This window comes from Podarcis melisellensis (genome assembly GCF_964234715.1).
Source record: "Podarcis melisellensis genome assembly, chromosome: 4".
NCBI classification, from domain to species: domain Eukaryota; kingdom Metazoa; phylum Chordata; class Lepidosauria; order Squamata; family Lacertidae; genus Podarcis; species Podarcis melisellensis.
In genome coordinates, this window is record NC_138531.1 from 9,216,093 (window position 1) to 9,239,586 (window position 23,494).

A 23,494-nucleotide genomic window follows, 5' to 3' on the forward strand; every position below is an offset into this window, starting at 1 on the left:
ACAGGTTCTTAGAAAAGGTTATTTAAACCTCACCTTTAATTAATTAAATCATTGGTCTTTCATAATTATCAGATTATCTAACCATCTCAATAGTTTACTCTTGGAAAACATTCAGAGTTGAGATGGCATTTCAAACTGCACCAAAGTGGATATAATGGACCACAATCCTATATAGAGTTAAGTACATTCAAAATTAATGAATGAATGAGGGCTTAAGCATGCTTAGTTCTGTGCTGTATTATAGCCAATGTTATTATGTGCAGCAGGGACTCAGCTGCAAATAAAATGTGTTAAATGTGTTGTAAAGTGCATTATACAAATCTGACACTAGATGGCGATGGTGAGCTATGGCAAATTCAATATATTTTTTTCAAAACTTTTTTTTTTTGGAAAACATTTTCACAACTTTTTTTATATGTGTATAGACTCCACCCAGTTCCAATACACAATTAGTCATTTTCTGTTCTGTCATCTTGTACACATGATTACAAGGAAAGCAGCCTCTTGCTCTGCACCAATGCACGGTTGAAATAATACAGCTTTGTCAGGCTAGTATTATTAAAATACTGCATGACTGTGTGTGAAACTTTTATGTTGTCGCTTTGTGGGTTTTTTCTTTGTAAGGAGGGGAGATGGGAAATATGCTGAAGCTGGAGCATTTTGCATAATTTAATTAATTTATGGTTCTAATACCTAATTTCCTCTCAATATAAAGAAAACAGCTGCTAAGAGGGTGCCCTACAGCACCAAGGGATATCAGGTGTCCAAGCTCTTAAGCTTATTACAAAGAGTTGACAGCCACTGATGGAAACTTGAAAATGTGAGCTTCAAGCCTAGTTATGAAGAAGAAAATGAAAGAAAAAGAAAACTTTCTGAAATCATATGGGTGTCAGAAAGCAAGCAAGGACTGAACAGCTTGGAAAACTCATAGCTATATCACTCTATTTGTGTTCCGTGTAAATAGTTGAACACTAAATAAATATAATGCATGTGTGTGAGCTTTTTAAATTAAAAAAAAACATCTTTGGAGAAACAACAAAAGATGTATTGTCTTATTTTCCTTTTTCCTGTAATATTTTTGCCCACTAATCTTCCTTGTTTTTGGTCTGGGAAGAAAAGAAAATGTGATTAACGGGGCCAAATTCAGTGTCCAAGTCGTTGTCTAAGGGATTATCCGGGACGTCTCACCTATGCCTTATTCTCTGGTTGTTATAATTTAAATTGCAGAGATATTTGTAATTAATCTGATTCTCCACCTGCATCTTTCTACAGGCATTAATCATTTGGAATCTAATTAACATAGGCTTGGATCTGAACTAAGGTGGCTGAACTTAGGTCCCAATGAAGTCAAGGGAACTTCATTTTTCCCTCATAAGGTATCCCTTGGCCTTTATACATCTTCTGTATTTTTATATGAACATTGCCTTGGCCTACTATAGTCTATGTATGATTATATTCTATGCTGAAAATACCTATACTCCATCTGCTAAATGTTAATCATTTTGGTCCCTCAATAAATGAAGGATCTTCTTCAGTATAATAATCCAAATCAAACATTTGGTTTTCCTTCCTCAAAATGTGAATATGCGTAGCACTTTACTTTTATGTGATGAAGCTTAACCGTTTGAAATTAGTTACCATATGGAAGAGAGACTACACCTCACTAAAGCATCTTGAGATCTTCAGATGAAAGATTCTACTTAATACAGAGCATGATTAAACTAAAAATGGTGCATTAAGGAAATACTTCCGAAGAGAACAGAATATTACTTCAACAGCATTGGTATTACTTTTCCATAAAGGGCACGATGCCTTCAGAACCTATTGCACTCACAACTTGTGACCCATCAAGCGAAAAGCACCCCATCAACCATATGTTGCAGATTGACAGATGTTTCACTATCAAGTTTGTCAAACCACAATGCACTGCCATGCACTGTGGGGTGCATTCAAAATGGCAGGTTGCAAATCACAGAGGCCTTTTTCTAGGCAATTTATTGCCCTCCCCTATTACAAAATACAATGGTGCCCCGCAAGACAAACGCCTCGCAAGACGGAAAACCTGCTAGACGAACAAATTTCTTTATGGGCTTGCTTTGCAAGACGAAAATGTCTTGCGAGTTCCTGCGGGTTTTTTTCCCTTCCCCCCCTTTTCCTAAGCCGCTAAGCCGCTTATCAGCTGATCCGCTGATAAGCCGCTTAACAGCTGATCGCTAAAAGCCGCTAAACCGCTAATAGCGCTAATCCGCTAAGCTGTCAATGGGCTTGCTTCGCAAGACAAAAAAACCGCTATACGAAGAGCCTCACGGAACGGATTAATTTCGTCTTGCGAGGCACCACTGTAAAAAAGTTAGACTGGCCTCATGAATGAGACTTAGGACTCAGCTAGATTGGTAAAGAAAAAGTGTTCAAATGCATTGTATATGTGATATAACCAGTGCTTTTTTTGGGGGGGGTGGGGGGTACGCAGAGGTACGCATACCCCTAAACATTTTGTGAATCTTTGTACTTTTGTCCATTTACTGTATTTATTTTCCCCAATTTTAACTATAAAATGGTGATTTTCATGAGTCAAAATGAGAGTACCCCTCAACATTTTTTTAGAAGAAAAAGCACTGGATATAACACTTTGACACCAGATGGTGCTGTGAAGTCCCATCTTTCCCTACTGGATTTCCCTGTATGAGTTTATAACACGTTTAACTGAATCGCTTCTTTGAAGTGCCTAGATCCAGACTTGGGCACATTCGTCTGCGCTCTTCCTCCACATGGTCATGAGAAGATTGGGATCCAGCCGTTCCACTTCTGTGTTAAGTCCAAATCCAGACAAACTGTGGTCAGGCTTAACTCTGACTTAGGGAAGCTTGCCAAATTTGACTCTGTGGGTTACAATCCTGACTCTATTATTATTATTATTATTATTATTATTATTATTATTATTATTTTGATGATGGAAGTTTTTAATGTGTGACATTTTAGTGTATTTTTTGTCTCTGTGGAAGCCGCCCAGAGCGGCTGGGGAAACCCAGCCAGATGGGTGGGGTACAAATATATTATTATTATTATTATTATTATTATTATTATTATTATTATTATTATGATACCGCCCTATACCCAGAGAATGGCATTCCAACAATTTCATTGCGTGGATGATTATTATCAGTGAATTATTAACAAGTAAACTAAAACTCTGCATGATGCAATAGAGTCACAGTCTGCTAAGACGTGGCTTCCCACACTATAAATTTTATCTCAAGTGACAATCAGTAATAATTAAAAGTCCACAGTCCTTTTTTCCTAGCCAAGCTTCAGAGCTTCATAAACTGCTTCATCCTCTTAAGAGGAATAAAAAAAAACAAAAAGGGTTGCAAAGTATAAAGAACAGAACTTCTACAAATACATTAGCAGGGAAATTGAAGTACCTGAAGGTATCATCAAAAAAATACCCTCACAATTTATAGCATACTTTTTTCAAAGACAACTTAAATGTTCACATCAATGAGAAATAATTGAGTGATAATTGTATGTTGACACTTATGGAAGCTTTACAAGCTTTTAAGAGCAAGTAGCTTTAAAGATTGACCAGGTTGTCCTATATATACTCCTCAGCTGTCTTTTATCCTGAGTTGTTTAGTTAACACCAGCTAACTGATTTGCCAGGAAAATGGCTACCCAAATTATTGTTAAGTGTGGTCACCTGAATCTAAAACAGAATGCCCATTTATTTCAACAGAACATACAGACCCAACACTATTCAGATTACGGGAGAATATCCCACCTGAATGTGTGGTTCTCACTACTACCTAACTCCCAAGAAATTTAGCTGTTTAGGGGTCAGCAGAGAGAACTTCACCCTCAAGACCATTCTGCGAGACTGAGATAGCGAAAATTGGGACCGAGGTCTTCCCAGTCCCAGTCTGACACACAGTTCTACCTGGTATTCAGAATACCTAAGGGAAGACAGGTGGTCAAGAGCTCATATGACAAGCCCTGAGTCAGGGCTCAGTCTCACTGAAATGGAACTTCAAATGGAACTAACTTGTACCCACCAGTTTTGCCACAACGTGGGTGGGGATACACATGTCACTTTATATCCTGTGGAAAACAGTGCAAAGTACATTGATGTACATTCCCAATGAGATGTACATCCAAATGATCATATGGGGTGTTCATGTGATTTGTGCTCATATTCCTGATCCAGAAAGTGATATGGAATGTCTGTTTACAGATAGGTAGCCGTGTTGGTCTGCCATAGTCAAAACAAAAAAAATTCCTTCCAGTAGCACCTTAAAGACCAACTAAGTTAGTTCTTGGTATGAGCTTTCGTGTGCATGCACACTTCTTCAGATACCTGAAGAATCTGAAGAAGTGTGCATGCACACGAAAGCTCATACCAAGAACTAACTTAGTTGGTCTTTAAGGTGCTACTGGAAGGAATGAAATGTCTGTGTTGGAGTAAGCAAGCCCAGGAATGATCTGCTGGACCAATAACACATTATATTATTAGAACAATTTTTCAAGCAGCCTGTTTTGTACTGAACGTGTGTTTAAATATTCAAAATACTAAAGGTAGCAAATGTCATTTCTTTCATAGTTACAAAATGCAAACTCCAAGTGTTTTATCCTAATGAATAAATGAGTTTGTCCTTTATGTATAAAATATAGTTTGTGTTTGTTGCACAATATTTTTTAATAATAGATGAATTTTAGGTTTGCTTCAACATATTCAATAAAGTGTGATTAATTTGGTTTTTAAAAAATGCAAACTAGACATTACTATATTACTTTGCAAAATGCACAGCTTGCAACATTATTGTCTCAGTGGGATCTTAAATTGAATTGTAAAATGTGTCTTATTTCCAGTTTGATTTATGTAAGAAATTGCAGCGGTGAATATCCTTTTTGAAATTCAGTGCTTCCCAACTTCAATTACGCTTACATACAACCACACACGTGTGCGTTATGTTACAGAAAATGTTCAACATTTTGTGAATATCCAAGTGCTGACGGTCCAGGTGAATTTTGTGGATGCCCAAACCTAGATTATGTTTTCCCACTTTTCAGACATATACAAGTAAATTCTGAGCATCACATTCAGTTTAATTTACACTCAATGTATGGCTATCAGCTGTGCCAATAAAACTCAAATACTAAACTAATAACAGTACATATATTATACTAAAATATTCTAAATAAAATCTGCCCTAACCTTTACAGCTAAATATGCAAGTTATGTTGAGTGGTTATTCCCACTGAGCACTGCTCCTATCTTCATCCCACTCAGTTAATACTAGGCTTTCCTCATTATGGTGGAGAGCCACGATTATCTCATCACCCCCTGCCCCCAATCTTATAGGTCAGTAATCATCTGAAGCTACTACTCCTTTGAACCACAAAAAATAAGTATAAAAGATAAGGGATGTGCTTGAACTGAGCCTATGACACTCAAAATATTTGATGAATGTCGACAATCATGGGTGATCCTTCATTTTGGGAGCATTTAGCTTTGAATAATAACATTCACCAGATTTTGGACCTTCACCCAAATATAGAAAAGTATGTCTTAACAACTTAACTTGATTTGATATATCTTAAAGTAGCTTAGAATGAATGTCTGGATTCCCTTGCCTGTCTCCTACACATGCTATTTACACGTGTAATCAGTTTGTTATAAAGCTTTACAGATTTAGACTTTATATGTGTTCTGACTATGGGGGGAGAGATGACGACACCTGCCACACACCCACAATCTTCAAAGAATGCCTTTCTTCAGTGAATTATCATTTTCTCTCCTTTTTTTTTTTTAGGTTTTCCATTATGACAAATTAGATAACACATTTTTGACATGTTCTGTGATTTTATTGCAATATTCTAAGTAATTACCAAATCTCTTTTTCTCCCCAAAAAAGCTCTCCTGTGCCCTTAGAATTAATCTATGATAGCATTTAGCTTGGCTTTTTGAAGTAAATATCACTAGATAAAAAAGCCAGCTGGTCCTGAATAATGGGATACTTGAATGCATGTATTAGTGTTTGAAAATGAGAGCACAAATCTTCTAAAAAGATTAATTTCCATAAGAAAGATAGCTCACAGATCTACAAAAAGCATAAATTCAAAACATAATAAACTGGCAAGAGAGAAAGGTAGATTAAAGTAAAGGCAGTAACACCTTGTTACTGCAGCTGTTATATAGCACTGATTCTGTATCAACTGCAATTGGTAAGTACTGGAAGGCTGTTCAAAGCTTTTGACATAAAGCGACAGTCTGGAAGATATTGTGTGCCATACGTAATAATGTGGCTGGGGACTGTGGTTTTTTATATATAAATAATGTAACTCTCATTCTCAACAATCAGATCTTCAAGAGGAATCACAAAGAGGCTCAGAGCTCAGAGCCTCAGTATAACATGAAGAGCAGAGCAACATTTTGTATGTTTATTAAAGATTTAGATTTGACAAGAGCTCTGCTTTATCACACTCCAAAAATACTACCATCACTACATAAAGCAACTTTTGCTGCCCTATGGAGTATACTTCTAATATCCTGTTTCAAAATAAGTTTCTTTGAATGGGTCTATAGTGCTGCTCACCCAGTGATTTTGACTATAATTAATGAAACAAATTTGCTGCTGGCCTTCAACAAAACACATGCAGATTCAAATTTTATTATCTATTTCTAAAGTCAGCAGGAGTTTCTGAATAAGGAGAGTAGGGACCCTATCTAACAAAAATATGCCATGCACCATTTGATATGTTTTAGTGAAAGCTTAAGAGAGCATTTCTGTCCTAATCCTTAAAGTGCCACATGGAAGTAAGGCTACATGGTTTAAGCAGAACTTCTTTTTAAATAATACATCTACTAAAAAGATACAAGGCATAAAATTCAATACAGTGGTACCTTGGGTTAAGTACTTAATTTGTTCTGGAGGTCCGTTCTTAACCTGAAACTGTTCTTAACCTGAAGCACCACTTTAGCTAATGGGGCCTCCCACTGTTGCCGTGCCGCCACCGCACGATTTCTGTTCTCATCCTGAAGCAAAGTTCTTAACCCGAGGTACTATTTCTGGGTTAGCAAAGTCTGTAACCTGAAGCGTATGTAACCTGAAGTGTATGTAACCCGAGGTACCACTGTAGATAAAAATATGACAAGCTACAAGTTTATATAATGATAGTCCTTGCTAGTTAATTATACATGGCCTTTGGGATCCAATATTATCTCCATATTTAGTGCCCTACAGATATCCTAAGGGCTGCCCAAAACTTTGCTTTTGTGCTTATTCAGTGCAATCTTACATCCCTGCTAGCTCCACCTGCAATTCTTGTCCTCTCACTCTGAGGGGGTGATCACATCTATAACCATCACGTCTACATTCCAACCACAATATGAGACAAAGATCTAATGTAGTGGGTAATCCATTAATGGCCAGAGGCTAAATCATGTCCTCTAGCTGCAGGCTTAGAAAGATTCACACATCTGTGTTAGAATGACAAGGAAGCATGGGAGATAGGAAGGGTTGCTACAGACTGCTTTAGAGAATGGCAGGTTTAGCTTAGAGACAAGTTACATTTGACATGGAAGACACTCCTCATGGCAATGGCTAAGAAGGAAAGCTAACAAATCCAAACCAAGATCAAGAGATGAGAACAAACTTATTTGTCACTGAACAAAAACTACACAAAGAAAAATGAAAACAAAATATTGTAAAACTATTGCTGCATTGTCTGTCCCTTGCTCCATCACACATCAGTCTTGCATCTTCGTGCCATACTATCCTCTGGACTACACTACCCTAGGAAGTGAGGAGCTCTAGCCTTCCCCTAGAAACCATCTATAGTTCATCATACTTTAGATGCATTAAGAAGTCCTCTTAGGACCTTGGAGACTGTATTAACTATCACCTACTTGCTAATGTCCATTTTTTGGCTAAGATGCTTGAGAAGGTGGTGGTGGTGGTTCATTTCTAAGCACAATTGGATGGAGTCAATTACACAGGACTGATTTCAGTTTCATGGATGACCTTCATCTTGAGAGAGATAGGGTGTGTGCAAAAGCTGTTCATACTCCTGGACCTCTTAGGAGCTTTTGATGTTATCAGCCATTGCATCCTGCTGCATCCACTCTGTACGGTGGGAGCTGGAAAAATGGTGATATCGTGGCTCTCCTCCTACCTTCAGTTTCAGAAATTTGCCATGGAAGGTGGGGAGACCCTTTGATCATCGCCATGGCACTTGTGATGTAGAGCTCTGCAATGTTTCATTTTGTCCCTCACGATCTCATCTATATGATGCATCTGGGTGAGGTCATCAAATGGTTTTTAGTGATCTGAAGAGAAACCAGTCAGATAAGGCTATGTAGGTGCTGACTAGGTGTTTGGATTTAGTAATGGGGTGGATAAACACCAGTAACCTGAAGCTAAACGCAGACAAGATGGAGGTGCTGAGAGTTCATTTTCTGCATCTGGAAACTAGGTGTATAACCCATTCTGGATAGGCTTGAATTACCCTTGAAGGACTAGTTACACAGTTTAGGAGGTACTTATCATTTGACACTGTCACTATTATTATTATTATTATTATTATTATTATTATTATTATTATTATTATTTCTTCACCACATATGGGTCTCAAAGCAGCTTACCAAAATTAAAACATATATTAAAGCACCAGAACAGTACGTATGGTGCAAAGGTCTCTTGAATATTTCCCAGTGCTACCTGGATATGCCAGCAGTAGCAGATTTGAGGGGAGGAATGCTCACTTGATCTCTAGTTGGTTGTGTTGCTGCCACTCTGAGTGGGAAGGATGAGGCAGCAGCAAAGTCAATGCAATGCAAATGCACCCCTACCCTGCGCCCGCTACCTCCTGAGTTGGGTAGAGAGGTGGTACCACAAGGTATTTCCAGCAAAAGTGTATTCTGTGGTCTACTTCTGGAGAAGAAGCATGGATGCCATGTACACGTGGTAGCGTTTGTGCCATGGCTCCAGGTCCAAGCACCTCATGGCATTAGGCAACAGGCTGCCCAAGAACTACCAGCGGTTGACCCTGAAGAATGGGTTGCATTCACACATCATGACCTTCAACTATGTCATGGGTGATGCTCTGGGCTGCACAAGCCGCCACCCCACCCCCTTTGGAGTTTGCTTTTAAGAATGATCAGATCATTTTAGCCATTGTGGGGACCTCCTCTGGTACCCAAAGGGAATATATGTAAGGAGCTAAATGTTTACCCAGCAGAAATTACCTACTTGAAGAAAAAGGCTGAAGTCAGCTGGGCCATGAATGGCATCACTAAAGGGATTATAAAAACAGTCCCTCGGAAATGCTCCAATTATGGTGAAGTTCATACGTTGCAATCTCCATGGCCTCTCTCCCAAAGCACTCATCAAACACCTTGAAGAGAAAGAGGAAATGGAAGGCTATTTCCTAATTAACGGTACAGAAAAGGGGTCAGAATGGTGATTATGCCAAGGTGCAACTTTCTCCCTTGCAACGATAAAACCAAAATGGAAATCCAGAGGCCTTGGCTATGCAAAATGTGGTGCCTTGATACACTGTGCTAAAGATGAGCACATGGCACTTTCATTACCTTGAAAGGGGCACAGAGGTGGTGAACTTCATTCATCAGAAAGACCATGCATCCGGTCTTACAAAAGAGATTGCGGAGGTGTGCTACTTTTCCTTTGGCCTTCTGAATATTTATGCATATTTTCTCTATATCCTAATATATATGTACGTGAAGAAATCTGCATTTTGAAAGGTGAAAATGTTGATTTTCACAAAGTGAGTGAATTTACTAGTAAGCAGATTTATATACCAGCAAATGCTGTGTTTTATAATGTTGTAACCTGCCTAGGGACCTTCTGGTAATGAGGTGGGTAAGAAATATCTATTTTAATATGGTTATTGTTGTTGGTTTTTCTATTGCTATTAGCAGTGATGTAACTGGACAGAGGTCAGGTGAGCATCACCACCCTGCTCACCATCAGGTCCTTTTTGCCAAGAATTGAATCTGGGACTCCTGTACGTGAAGCAGATACTCTACAACTCAGCTATAGCCATTCCCTCCTTTGCGATGGCACAATCATTGATTGTTTGTGATTTTGGTTGTTTGGATGTGGACATTATTTACTACTAATTATTTTATTATTTTGTTTGGCTGTTTCTATTATGCCCTGTATCCCACCCTGGTCACTACAGATGGGTGGGTTATAAATAATCTTAATAAACAAATAATATATGATGATGGCAACGTATTGCATAAGGATTCTAATTGTTGGTTCACTATTATCCATTAAGGAAAACTGCAATGGAAAATATAAACTATTAAGATTCATTTTATTATTTGTCATGTTAAAGAAAGTGAATACTACTTACTTAATTTAATGATGGGATACTATCAACCACATTAAAAGAGATGCATATTCATAGTGTGTTAAATGCTGAAGTACATTTGTGTCATAAATATTATTCTAAAATCATACTGACCGGGGAAGACACAAAATATTCATTTACAGTGCTGAACATCCAGAAGCATTCCGATTATAATTGTGATTCTCTTTGGGTTATTCTATGAATAATACACAAAATGCTCATAGCAATTTTTATATGGTAACTTGAGGTTGTTTTCCCCCCAACCTTCTCCAAGAAAGCTGCTTTTAGTTAAAACATAAAGATGGTAGTTACAAGGTTTCTGCAAACATAACTGCTATTCCATTAAGGAAATGGCACAGCAAACAGTAAATAGTGCCCCCGAGGGAAATGTAAGTATTGATTTTATTACAATGTTGGTTGGTTTGTACTTGCAATTGTCAACTCTCATTTTAGGCTGTGCATTAAGTGTCCTTATAATAGCTTTAGAAAAGAGTAAATATTAATTAGAAAATATTGGTAATGCTTTTATATGTCTTGAGCTTACCGAACAATACAAATATTTTAAAAGAAAGAAAAGAGGGGCTGTTTGTAGCTAACAAAAAACAAAAAGGGGGGAGAGCAACCCCGTAAACAGATTAATTGATTTATGGACTTGATACAGTACGAGCTGTAAGTAGAGGTTTCTACTGAATGTACTTATTTTTAGCAACAAGTGACGAAAAACAGTATGTATATTTGCTAACGGTGAAGCACTCTAGTAGCTAACAGCTTGTATCCATGGGCAATTCACCCTTATGAGAGCCAAGTGGGGAGCACATGAGGAGTACATGGGGTCACCAGTAGTCTCAAGATGATGGCTGGCCAGATAGAAAGGCATTTCTGGGAACTAGCACCTTCACTGTAAACGTCCTTGCTGAGATTTGTGTCACTTCCATTTGTTGGTCACAGATTATGTCAGCTAGCAACTTCTCTGTAACCAGCAAACTACCAAAAAAATTTAATTTTTTTGCATTTGTTCTAGCAGACAAGTTCACAAAAAGCCTCAACACCAAACATCCTTTTGGTCAATCTGTGAGGGATTATGATGAAATAAGTGGCAAGTAAAAAAAAAAAGGCATCAGTTAACTTTTACAACAGCATGGAAGTCTAAATGGTAGAGTGACTCTGAAATAATGTGGGCAGGTTTCGTTTTTCTGTTGCCACCAACAGCAATACATTATTACTACATAAAAAGACCTAAAAGCTAGACCACAAAAGGAAGACAGTCTACTGAGTCTACAAACCTCCGCCTCTATTTAAGCAAGAAGCCAACAAAACCTACATTTCCTCCGGCGTGTTTAAGCAATAACAATTCACTACTGATCTCTCAAGGCGTCAGAGACGTGGGGTGGGGAAGGAGTGTGAATTATCATCATTCGGTTACGTTAAATGAGAGGTACAAACTTTTGATTCTAGAAGGGGAGAGAAAACTTCACATGCAATAAAATAAAATGCAATTGCAACACTTCATATTTTGGCATAGAGAAGGGAAGGTAGTATTTAGCTCAACTGGAGATAGCATTAGTTAAAAGTAAATTGTTTACATAAGCACTTTCCAGATGCCAATCTTCTATCATTTAGGGAAAATGCTAGAATTCACACTAATCTCAGGGCATTTTTTAAACATATGAAGTTGTGGAGAAATCCTGCCCCAGCCCTCCAGTAAACTAAAACTTCCCCAGCAATAAAATACCCTTTTCAATTCTGTCATTCTCTTTCTGCAAGCAGAAGACATGGTTCCTTTGCCCATCTGGTCCATCCTGTGCAAAGATACTACTCAAGAAGGTGGTTTCTAGACATGCTGTTGAGGGAAGTGAGGGGCAGATGGGGCTCATCAGCCTGGGAAGATAGCCCATCCAGAAGGAAAACTCTGATCCTAAACCTCTACTGCCTTGCAGGATATATTCAGAAGAAAAGGCTAAGGAGTAAAACCCTACACAAATCTGGAGTGGAGTCCCTGAGATGGTAGGAAGGTGCATTGTAGGCCTGCTTCCAGCAACTCCTGCAGCCAAGTTGGTGCCAAACATACTGCTTTCCTTTGGACCACATCAGCAAGGCCAAGAGGGAGCCTTGTGCCCTGCGGAAGTCACTTCACTACTGCTAACTCAGCGGTTTGACTTCACCCCTGGAGGCTCACTCCATTGTCTCTCGAGACAGATGCCAATATTCCTTCTGTCAAGTGCCTTTCTTATGCTTCTGAAATGTCTCGCATCCCATCTTTGGATATACACCCATTTAAGTTCTTTCTGTTGGAAGAACTTTTAAAATTATTATTACCTCCTCCAGAAGTCTACAAACAGGGCTGTGACAGCTAAGACGCAAGCTAAACATAAGGTTGTAATTCCTGTCTCTTTACTAGCACTGAGCAGGGCCCCTTTACTCCTCACTTCAAAAAAGTTCCCTCCCCCTTTTTAAAATTCATGATTAAATAGTTCTTCAAGCCAACTCAAGTAGAAAACTGGCATTTCCGGGAGAGGAATTCTAGCCACAACTTCTGTGTGGCGTGGCAATTTTTGCCTGTAGAAGGACTCATTTTGCATGGATATGAAGATACAGAGTTACTACCTCAATTGGAACTAAAGACAGATTGGGTTTAGCCCAAGACCTATGAAAAGCAGAAACATAAACTAGATTAGTTTTCATAAACTGTTTTTTGGGATGGAGGGGTGGGGGGGAGGCAAAATTCAAAAGGGCACTTCTAACCACACAAAAGACACTCTTAACCGTCTGTGAAAATACCAATTACACAATAAAAGCAATACCATGGCAAATGTATTATAACATTAAATGTGGTTTAAAGAAATTTAGCACTTACATCTAACTGCCTTTTTCCTACTGAAAATCCATTTTGTTGAGTGTCCTAGCAACATAAAAATGATTCAGTTATGCCCAAATTATGAATTATAAATAATAACAAACACAACAACTGTGAAGCGTAGTCTACGCATGCAAGAACTTTGTTCAGTTGTTACAACCAGTTTAATAACAGAAGTTATCATTTAAATGGCACACATCAAATGTTCAGAGTCTTATATACATTGTATCAGCAACCTTTAGAGCATCCTGCAGACCGCTTATTATTATTGAAAATGAGAGGCTCAGGCTAATAGAGAAAAAGCAGATCTCTTGAAGGCTACCTGTGGCATTACATTTTTTAATTATCACACCTAGGATGTTTTGACTGTGCAACAAAAAACATATAGTGAGAATGTGATAAGGCTGTAGGTATACAGCTATACTTGACCAGAGTTTTTGACACATCTGGTGCACGTAATGGACATGGAACGGGGAGGCATCATAGTTGCAAACTCAGTCCCAAATCTGTACCATTCTGTTCACTGGGAGGTTTGAAAACACCTCTGCACATTCATACAAAGGACCCTTTTCCATGCTTTCAGGAAATTTGCTTCTCCAGAGTTCCTAAACTTGTGAACAGTCATCTGCACATATAATGGTACAACAGATATCTTCAAACCTAATAAATGTGTAGTTAATTGCTGGTGATTTATTACTTCTTTTGCTTCAAATGCAAAGTGGAAATAGAATATATTTTCCTACTGCTTAACCTTTTTAAAACTTCTTTAACAGCTGTCGGATGTATAAAATCAGAAAATAAAAATGCATCTAACAAATCAAGTCTTTTCCTAATTACATTGTTTTAGAAAAGTACTGACGATCGCTCTCTATGTGAATTAAAGCAGCACTCAGTTGGTGCTTTATTATCTTTTCAAGAAAATGATTTATTGTATGTAGCTGGAAAGCAAGAATATGGAAATGACATTTTCTGTGTTATCCGGGCAGTCTTGTCATCCATTTGGTGCTATACACAAGACGAAAATTAGCAGTACAGTTCTGGCATACCTAAAGAAGCCCAGACACAAACTGGATCCCCCACGTTTTGCCATGTTTCTTTACCATCTAACACTGTGATGTGGAACCTCCAGCCTGCAAGCCAGAAGAGCCCCTCCAAGCCTTTCTCTCCGGCCCTCAAGACTCTCCCCAGTTCATGACCCCCATCAAGTGCTTTTGCCTGTATAGAATGAGTCCTTGAATTGTAACGTTTGATTCTGGCATGGCTGAAATGCAGCCTGCTGTACATAGGGAAGGGGCCTATCCCTTGCTACCTACCTACCTTTGCTTCTGGTCCCATCAACCACTGTCATTCCATTCCTAGAAGGGTGCCCAGAAGGAAGAGGAACTTTTCTCAGGTTGGAAAAGTTTCCTCACCACTGACCCAACAGAAATGCTCCTGTTAGGGGTTCCAGTCACCAACCCTGAACTCCTTTGGGATACAATCAGTTTTTAGGAGTTCAGGCAGACCACCTCTCCCCTCCCAGTTTTCATTTTTTATTTATTTTCAGAGTGACACTCTACATTCCAAGGCTCTGAGAGAACACTGGACATGCTTGGACCTCCTGGAGATAGTTAGATGATAGGTGGGCTGTATTTTATTTTAATTTATGTACTTCTGCATATCTGGGAAGTCCCCCAAGTGTGTAGAAACCAATACCTTATTTGTAGGCGGAGCCATCTTGTTTATCAAGTGATAAGTACTAGACCACCTGCATAGCTGTCAACTTTTCCCTTTTCTTGTGAGGAATCCTATTCGGAATAAGGGAATTTCCCTTCAAAAAAGGGAAACGTTGACAGCTATGCATCTGAGTTAACTATTATTGAATCTGAATGATTTCAATAGACTTAATCTCAGGCAAATCGTTCAGAATTGTAGAAAATTCCACAAGCCCCAACTAGCAGCTATTTCATGACACCCAAAATCTGCTGCCTGAAGTGGCCACCTCACCCTGCCTAATGGTAGGGACCATGGTGCTCCTGAATACCTTTTTGAAAAGAAAAAAAAAAGGAAGCAATCTTTCTGTTGTATACAATGAGTAGTAGCAACTGAGTATAAAAATGCCTTGCCCTCTTGAGAATTACAAAAGCCAGTGTTAGCTCCAGGGTATCAGAAGCTCTTGGGCAAAGGAGCCTCAGTAAGCTCTCTTAACCTGCAAGAGGTGAGGACTTGCAAGCTGAGAATTATCTCACGCTGTTCCTGCAAATAGCGTAGACACTATTTGCAAAGTCAGAATGATGGTGCTATTTGGATAGTGGGCTCTCGGGCCGCATAGCATGTGAGAAACTGCTTTAGCTCGCCATTCTCTGGAGCACGCCCTGGTGTGAATTTTGCATTATAATATATAACAGTTGCATTTTTAACCAACCAAGTATATGGAGAAAAATGGAAAATTGTTTTGCAATTAATTTTCTGTTTGTGGGTCAGGCCAGAGGATAATCTTATATTATTAAAAATATTATTGTTTTTAAAAATATACATAAGTATATAAATATACTATTGTCTCTATGCTTCTTGGCTGAAAATAGTCGGGAAACCTACTATTTTGCATTAATCACTAGGAAATGAAATCAACTGCATTTACAAGTGTCCTGATAACAATGCTTTTTCCCCATAATGAGATGACCTTCTTTTCTCCTTAACCCTTTTCTCAGCCAAACCACCTACCTCAACTTTGCCTTCTGTTTCTCTAATCTTCAATTATTTATGTTTTCTTCATGCTGCTCTGTCCGCCATGGGAGCAAAATTGTGTTTGGTGAAATATAGAGCTAATTATACCATGAACCCCAGCAACAAAAAAGACACAGCAGATGTTACTTCAGACGTGCTAACAGTGCCTGTGCTCAGTGCACACACAACAGAAGGATTCGACAAGGATCTGAAAACAATATATGATAAAGGCAGCTTAAGCATGCAAAATATTTTAAACAGAAAATCAAAGAAATAATGTCAGCCTGCATTTCTCCAAAGCACTTACTGTGCTGGTCCCCAGAGCTACTATATTCAACATGGATTTTGCATTTCTCTGTAATATAAATATGTGGGGTTTATACTCTCATGATCTGAGAGGAGGGATTTGCAACAGTGGCTAATGACATAAAAATTGCTTCAAATCCTGATATTTAACTCAGCCTTTCTTCTTTGTAATTAGCTACATTATCTATTTAAGCAGTGAAGTATATTTAATTATTTTTTTTAATGTGGGGCCTATTTTAATTTTCTTCCAAATATTCTAAATAAATAACTTTAGTCTGGGTAGTCCAAATAATCTGAGGAATTAATCCTCAAAAGGTGAATTGGAACAGTAAATAATATCAAGTCGAAGCAGTCTGTTGCTTTCATGATTTCTGGACAGGGTACATAAGGTACGCTGAGATGTGAAGGAAAGTATTGATAATTAATAAAAACGAACTCATACTCAGTAATTAACAAGTCAAATCCCATAGGCATGTAATAATTTTCAATTATTACAGTGAGCACATATAACCTTTGTTGGGGCCTGCCAGGGTGTAGCTTCCCTATCTCACACCTTAGCATTTGCACATAGACTAGGCATGGCCCTCACCTCACCACTGTGCAGACTGTGCTGGATCCAAATCGGCCCCAACTTTGGCCTCCATTTGTTGCAAGGCATGAGCGCAATGTGGGGCTTCTACACCTTCTAGAGGTTTTAGAAAAGAATTCTGCACATAGTCAATGCACAGAGAGGGATGCAGTAGAACTGCACTTGCTAGTCTTATCCCTAAATGCCATTTATCTCTTAGGATATCTACACAATTTCCACACATGTACAGGTTTTGCTACAACTTATACCCTCTATTTTCACGCAGGAACCTTTGGGAGGAAAAGGGGAGAGGGGTCTGTGGCGATGGCACCTGAAATGGCACCAGAAAATTACTGCAAAGAAATGTTAAATTCTAAAGGTTGTGCTAGATTAAAAAGCACCGCCTCTCCCTATATGAACCAACCTGGGCCTTGCGATCATCATCTGAGACCCTTCTTCATCTGTCTCCTCCACGAGAGGCCTGGAGGGTACCAACACAATAATGGACCTTTGCTGTGGTGGCTCCCCATTTGTGGAATGCTTTCCCCAAGGAGGCTCTCCTGGCACCTTCATTTCGTATCTTTAGGCACCATGTGAAAACGTTTTTCTTCAACCATTTGTTCGGCTGCTTAACATTCTATGGCTTTTTAACTGTGTTTGTGGGAGTGGGGTTACTGGTTTTTGTTTTATTATGAATTTTGTATTCTCATTTTGTATTTTTCTGTTGTGAACTGCCATGGGATTTTCAGGCGAAGGGTTGTATTCAAATTTAATAAATAATGATAATGATTGTTAGTAATGAAGGAACAAACGGATCATCTCTCCTTCAACTACGTAAGGTTAACCTGTAAAATGATTTCAACTGGTTGAATAATCTAAAACAATTGTAAAGAAAATGCTTATTGATAAAGGATAGATATAAACTCTGCCTGGCTGCTTGAATCTTAGGCTATCAAAGAGTAGAATGAATGTTGAATTTATGTTGTGGAAAATTGATCCCAAGTTGGTTTTACAGTTCATCAGAAAGCACTTTTTATCTTGTGTGCAAAGAGTTAATGAAGCATACCAAATCTGCAACTTTTTAGTACTTCTGTGGTAAAATCTCAAGCCTATGTGAAACTGTTCTTTTTATACTAAAAGTGAACTGAGAACTAGGAATCTGTATTTAATTCTACATTTTCTGATATAATTTTTGACTATGCACATAGAAAAATGATTCTGACTCCCACATCCTACTTGGGCTCATTGCCACAAGGATATGTAGGTAAAAACTAATCCACACATGAAGATGTCCTTTCCTATAATAATCTTTCAAATAATAGAATTGGTATTCTTTTCATACCTTCACATTACATAATCTGTTTTTATTTTGAAATAAAATTGGCATTTTATCAGAATTATGGGTGATAGACCTGGGGCTAAAACTTTTGCCTTCATATTCTAAATGACATGAGTGCATAGAGGTTAGTAAACCAACTCAACAACTGGAGCGTATTTTTCATTAATGCTAATACCCCAGTAGGAACAATATCAATTTCTGTATCCTCCAGTGTTGACCACTGGGTTCTTTTACTGAATATGGCAAATCTGGCTTGCTCCATAATAGCTCCTTAAATTCTTTTTCTAGAAAAACAAACATTTTGGATGCAGCCTGTCCATAATGGAGAATCTCAATTTATTCCAATGCACCACAACCGTATTTATACCTTTCCCAACCATGCAATAGTTATACTGATACAATTTGATCAATTTGTACCCACATATATCTAAAATGTTTTGTAGCTATTAGAATCTTCAGTGTTGCTGTAAAAGTATATGCTGTATGTATATGTATGGATAAAAACATTATCTCAGATTTCTGAAAATTAACTTGCAATTTTGAGACCCTGGAGAAGCGCTCCAATTCTGAACATAATATTTTACCTGCTGTGATAGGGGCAGGGGAGCATAAAATTATATCAGCCGCACAGAGACCTAAATTTTGTTCTTTTCCATTTATAACCACTCCCGTACCAGAGAGGGCATTGCGTAATTTGGTTGCTAATGTTTCTATAATTAAGACAAAAAATATAGTAAATGTGGCTGAATTCAAAAGTAAAACAATTAAAAGCACACTACGGATATGGACAATAGAAAATGGTACTTTAAATCAGGGGTCAGCGAACTTTTTCAGCAGGGGGCCGGTTCACTGTATCTCAGACTTTATAGGGAGCCGGACTATTCTTTTTTTTGGGGGGGGGGGGACGAACAAATTCCTAAGCCCCACAAATAACCCAGAGATGCATTTTAAATAAAAGGACACATTCTACTCATGTAAAAACTTACTGATTCCCGGACCGTCCGTGGGCCGGATTGAGAAGGTGATTGGGCCAGATCCGGCCCCTGGGCCTTAGTTTGCCTACCCATGCTTTAAATCATTATATATCTCTGGAAGGTATTGTCTTCCATTCATTCCAAAAAAATTTTTTTAGAAATGTACAAAGAAAATTCTAAGAATTTTCTCGCCAGGAATGTTTAACTCTGTTTCATTAAGTATGTGTTGAAAGAAAAGCACGTAGTGGTCTATCTCAACGGCATTTCACTTCACCAGCTTTTTTTACCAGATGCCTCTGATATCCCTTTACTTCAGGAAGTCTAAAAGCTGAAAGGCATCACTAAACTGGCATCTCTCCTGCTGCTCCTGTGGAGCAAAAACGAAAACAGGAGGGGTCTGCAATCCTTGTGCATTGCTCAACCAACGTTAAATGCCATTGACCACAGATTTAATGTTCAACTAAAATAGATAAGGGGGGGAGAGACATACATACACTTCCTTTCAAATTCCAGCTCATGAATCTCTGAAAAAGCAGTTTTTTGAATAAAAATCAGCGAAGTTCCTAGAGTCAAAAACTAGACAAGCCCATGCACCCAGACTACACTTGTGGGAATCTGCATAAATCAGTGGTAGAGGGGGCACTGCATACCTTTTGCATAGAAGGCCCCCATTCAATCCCAAGCAAACCCAGATAAGAGGATATCTGGATAGGAAAAGCTGGGAGAGATGCCTGATTGAAGTTAGCCACTGCCATTCAAGATAGATATTGGTCTAGACTAGAGCTTTATGAAGGGCTCATATATTTATGGCAGAGCACATGTTTTAGATACACAAGGTTACCAGATTCAGTCTCCAGCACAAATAGAAGGCCCTAAGGAGGTAGGCCTGGGAAAGCTCACTGATCTTGAAAACCATCGCAAATAGGCAAAAATGGGATAGTTGGGATTCATCCATCTTGATTTTACAGGATGATGTTTTGGACTAAGGAAAAACTGAAGGGTGGAGCTGATGTTCTTGTTTTAAACAAGCTGATGTCTCTTTTTTCCAATGTAGACTGTAACCAAGGCTTTTACTGAACCCTTCCTTTAGTTATCTCTGATGTTTATTACCATTTACCTGCATCCTAGTTTGTGTACAAAGCCAGCATCTAATTTGCATAAGGGGAGTGCACTCCCAATGCCTTTGTGGCTGTTTGCAAGAGGGGGTTATAAAGACTGTTGACATCAAGGACTATGTTAGCATCCAGATGGGATGCCTAGGGATGGATTAGCCCCTGGGCTTCCAGTTGCTTATCCTACAGAATTAGTCTTAATTCTAAAGCTTAATTCCTGGCAGTTCCTGCCACCATCACTCCACGCTCCCCAAAAGTTGCCACAAAATATTCTACAGGCCAACATGGCTACTCACCCTGATCTTTAAAGGAGTGTTTGGGGTAACATTACCATATGATCTATATCAAATAATTCAGGTCGTAAACCTAAATAATCGAAAATCATAATGTCCTCCCCTCATGCTTAGGAAAAACAAATAAGATAGAGAAGAAAGTTACTTAACACACACCATGTGTCACATTTTCCCCGGATTGCCCTGTTATTAATATTCACTCCTTTCACTTTTTTTCTTTAGTTAGCATGCCAGCACATTTTAACATAAAACATCATGTCAATATTTTGGTTGTCTAACTTAAAAGTGTTGTCATTTCATTTTACAACCTTTTCTGCGTTCAAGACCCTTATGCTCAGCTGAGCTCCTTAGAAGATAGCGAGCCCAGAAGGGGAACAGTCATCACTTGCAAAATATCTGGTGAAGTATCTGATGCTGAAACACTTCTGGCATCAGCAGTTCGACTCGCAGTCATAAAACCCTGGGTTGCGATCTTGTCAGACCTCATTTGCTAAAGCAAGGTTGGGCTAAGTTATTCTTTCACTGAAAAGTACCCAAGGAACACCAGATGCTACAGAAAGCAGTCATTGCAATAGGTGGTACTCATCCCCTTCAAGTTTGCCGTGAAATGGTGCCCCAGCATGCTGTCAGGAATCATTGTGCCGCTATTGGTAGCGTCTTCCTAGAAACAAGTAACATTGGATTTTGACAGCTGAAGTCATTAAATATCCCCTGGTATTCTTCACAGGAGTGTATGTGTGACTCCATATATCCCAGCCAGACTTCAAATGCATAATTGCATTCTCTCTGCCTAAATTCCTTCTGCAGTCCTTGTCATTATTTTTCTGTTCTATATCCCCATAATATATTCTTTAGCCTTTGTTTCCATATTTCCCAGAACATTCTGATTTAATCCATAAAGGCATGAACCCACATCTGAGCAGAAGGTGTGCAATATATCTAGTGAAAAAACGCAATTTGAGGATCACCAATGGGCAAGTTACAGGTAGGTAGCCATGTTGGTCTCCAGTAGTTGAAATGAAATAAAATAAATAAAATAAAATAATAAAATTCCTTCCAGTAGCACCTTAGAGACCAACTAAGTTTATTATTGGTATGCGCTTTCGTGTGCACGCACACTTCTTCAGATACACTGAAACAGAAGTCACCAGACAGAAGTAACTATATATAAGGGTCTGGTGACTTCTGTTTCAGTGTATCTGAAGAAGTGTGTATGCACATGAAAGCTCATACCAATAACTAACTTAGTTGGTCTCTAAGGTGCTACTGGATGGATTTTTTAATTTTATTTATTTTGTTTTGTTTTGACCGATGGGCAAGTTTTGGTTAAATGGTTGATAATCCTTACATATTTCATTAGGTTTCAATGTATGTGAGTAGAAATGGAAAAAAATTCCCCCAACCAAGTTGAAAATGGTACGATAGAGAGATGGTTGAGTATACTGGATACCATCATCTTTTCTCACAGGCTTTACGGTGTTTTCTAAAACTTCAAGGAGCTTCAAAATCTGTTTGACCAGTGGTGACAGAGGGGCTAAAGAAATGAAATTACGGCGGGGATCAGTTCTCTGTGGGGGCATTTCAACAACTGTGTCCCAGACTGAACGTGGGCATTCAATGGCATAAGAGATCTTCCTATGCTGACTTTGCAAGGCATTCTGGAAGACAGTATCAGTTACTGCACAACAGATCCAGAACACTCCTAGGTTGGTTTCTTAATTCATGATGTATGCCACAGTAAATTACATTAAGGGAATCAATAAACCAAAAAAGAAGATGGCTAAACTAAATGATAGTATACATGATCATGGCATTAGGCTGCGTATCACAAATCTGATTATGCCTGTAGAATTTTATCAGGCCCAATAGATACATTTAAAAATACCTATGCTGCTTTTAGTTAGCTAAAGCCTAGGAAATGTTTAAAGTAACAAGCCTATTTCACTTGAAGGGCTAATATAAAGGGGCATTTCTTCTCCAAGAGCTTGTGGCATAGATGCATTGAAGGGTACTGTGCTGTAAATTGGTTGTCCCTGGCCCTTAGTCCCACCCGCTCTGACTTGCGAATGACCAGAGCACAAAAGGAAACACATTTGAGGAAGGGATTACGATGCAATGATCTCATTGTGAGTGTTGCATTATGGTTTTGGCAGCGTGGTAAAGGCTCCCTTGGCACTGCTGTTTACAGCAATTTGAACTTCTCTAGCAACTAGGTATGATTTGTGACATTTCAGCCTCATTCCTCATTGACGGAGAGCTGTGGCAAGGGCTTGAAATATTTCCAGTGAGTATTGGAAAGAGGCAAACGCTTCAAGGAATACTGCAAAACCTTGAAACATCTCTAGGCTGAAGCCAAGAAATTACAAAAACTCAGAAATTGAAAAACCAAAATGGATATAAACGCAGATTGCCCCACAGACCACAGAAAAGAAACAACAGAACCGACTTACTCACAAGCTACCTTGGCTCAGAACCAATGAATTCTGGTCAACTGGCCAGTGAAATCACATCGGAAGCCAGGTGTATTTGTCATTGTTGAGCATTGACTGTCAACTGGCTCTGCAGGGCATCCATAGATAGCGTATTTTCTACTGCCTGGTGCTTGTTTTATACCAGAGATGCCAAGGAGTGAACCTGACTCTTCTGCATACAAGCACATGCTCCACCAGTGAGCTAGGGTTCAGTGGCGAGTGGTCGGTGGACTAGGGGGACTACGCTAGACCCCTAAAGCACGGGTTGGCAAACTAAGGCCCGCAGGCCGGATCAGGCCCAATTTGCCTTCTAGATCCGGCCCTCAGGCGGTCCGGGAATCGCCGCATGGATCGCCTCACACGGCAGCGCTTTTCTCCTCAGGGACAGAGCAATCTTGTCCCACACCGGGGGCTGTTGACAGCGGGAGACGGCTCACCCGCCTGCCCACCTCAGCAGGGCAGCGCTGTGAAGGAGTGTGACGCCGGCTGCCGGCTGAGGT

General features: G+C 39.1%; 1 protein-coding gene across 8 annotated transcripts in view; it reads right to left on the reverse strand.

Annotated features, from left to right (window-relative positions):
• Positions 1-23,494, reverse strand: part of DACH1 (dachshund family transcription factor 1) — a 340,125-nt gene that overhangs the window by 111,407 nt on the left and 205,224 nt on the right. Inside the window, exon 4 of one of the 8 annotated variants that reach the window (XM_081907306.1) lies at positions 13,226-13,270. The exons of the other annotated variants lie outside the window; for them this stretch is intronic. Within the exon in view, the coding sequence (XP_081763432.1) occupies positions 13,226-13,270 (45 nt within the window). The remainder of the gene's footprint in view (positions 1-13,225; positions 13,271-23,494) is intronic. 8 annotated transcript variants of the gene reach the window in all.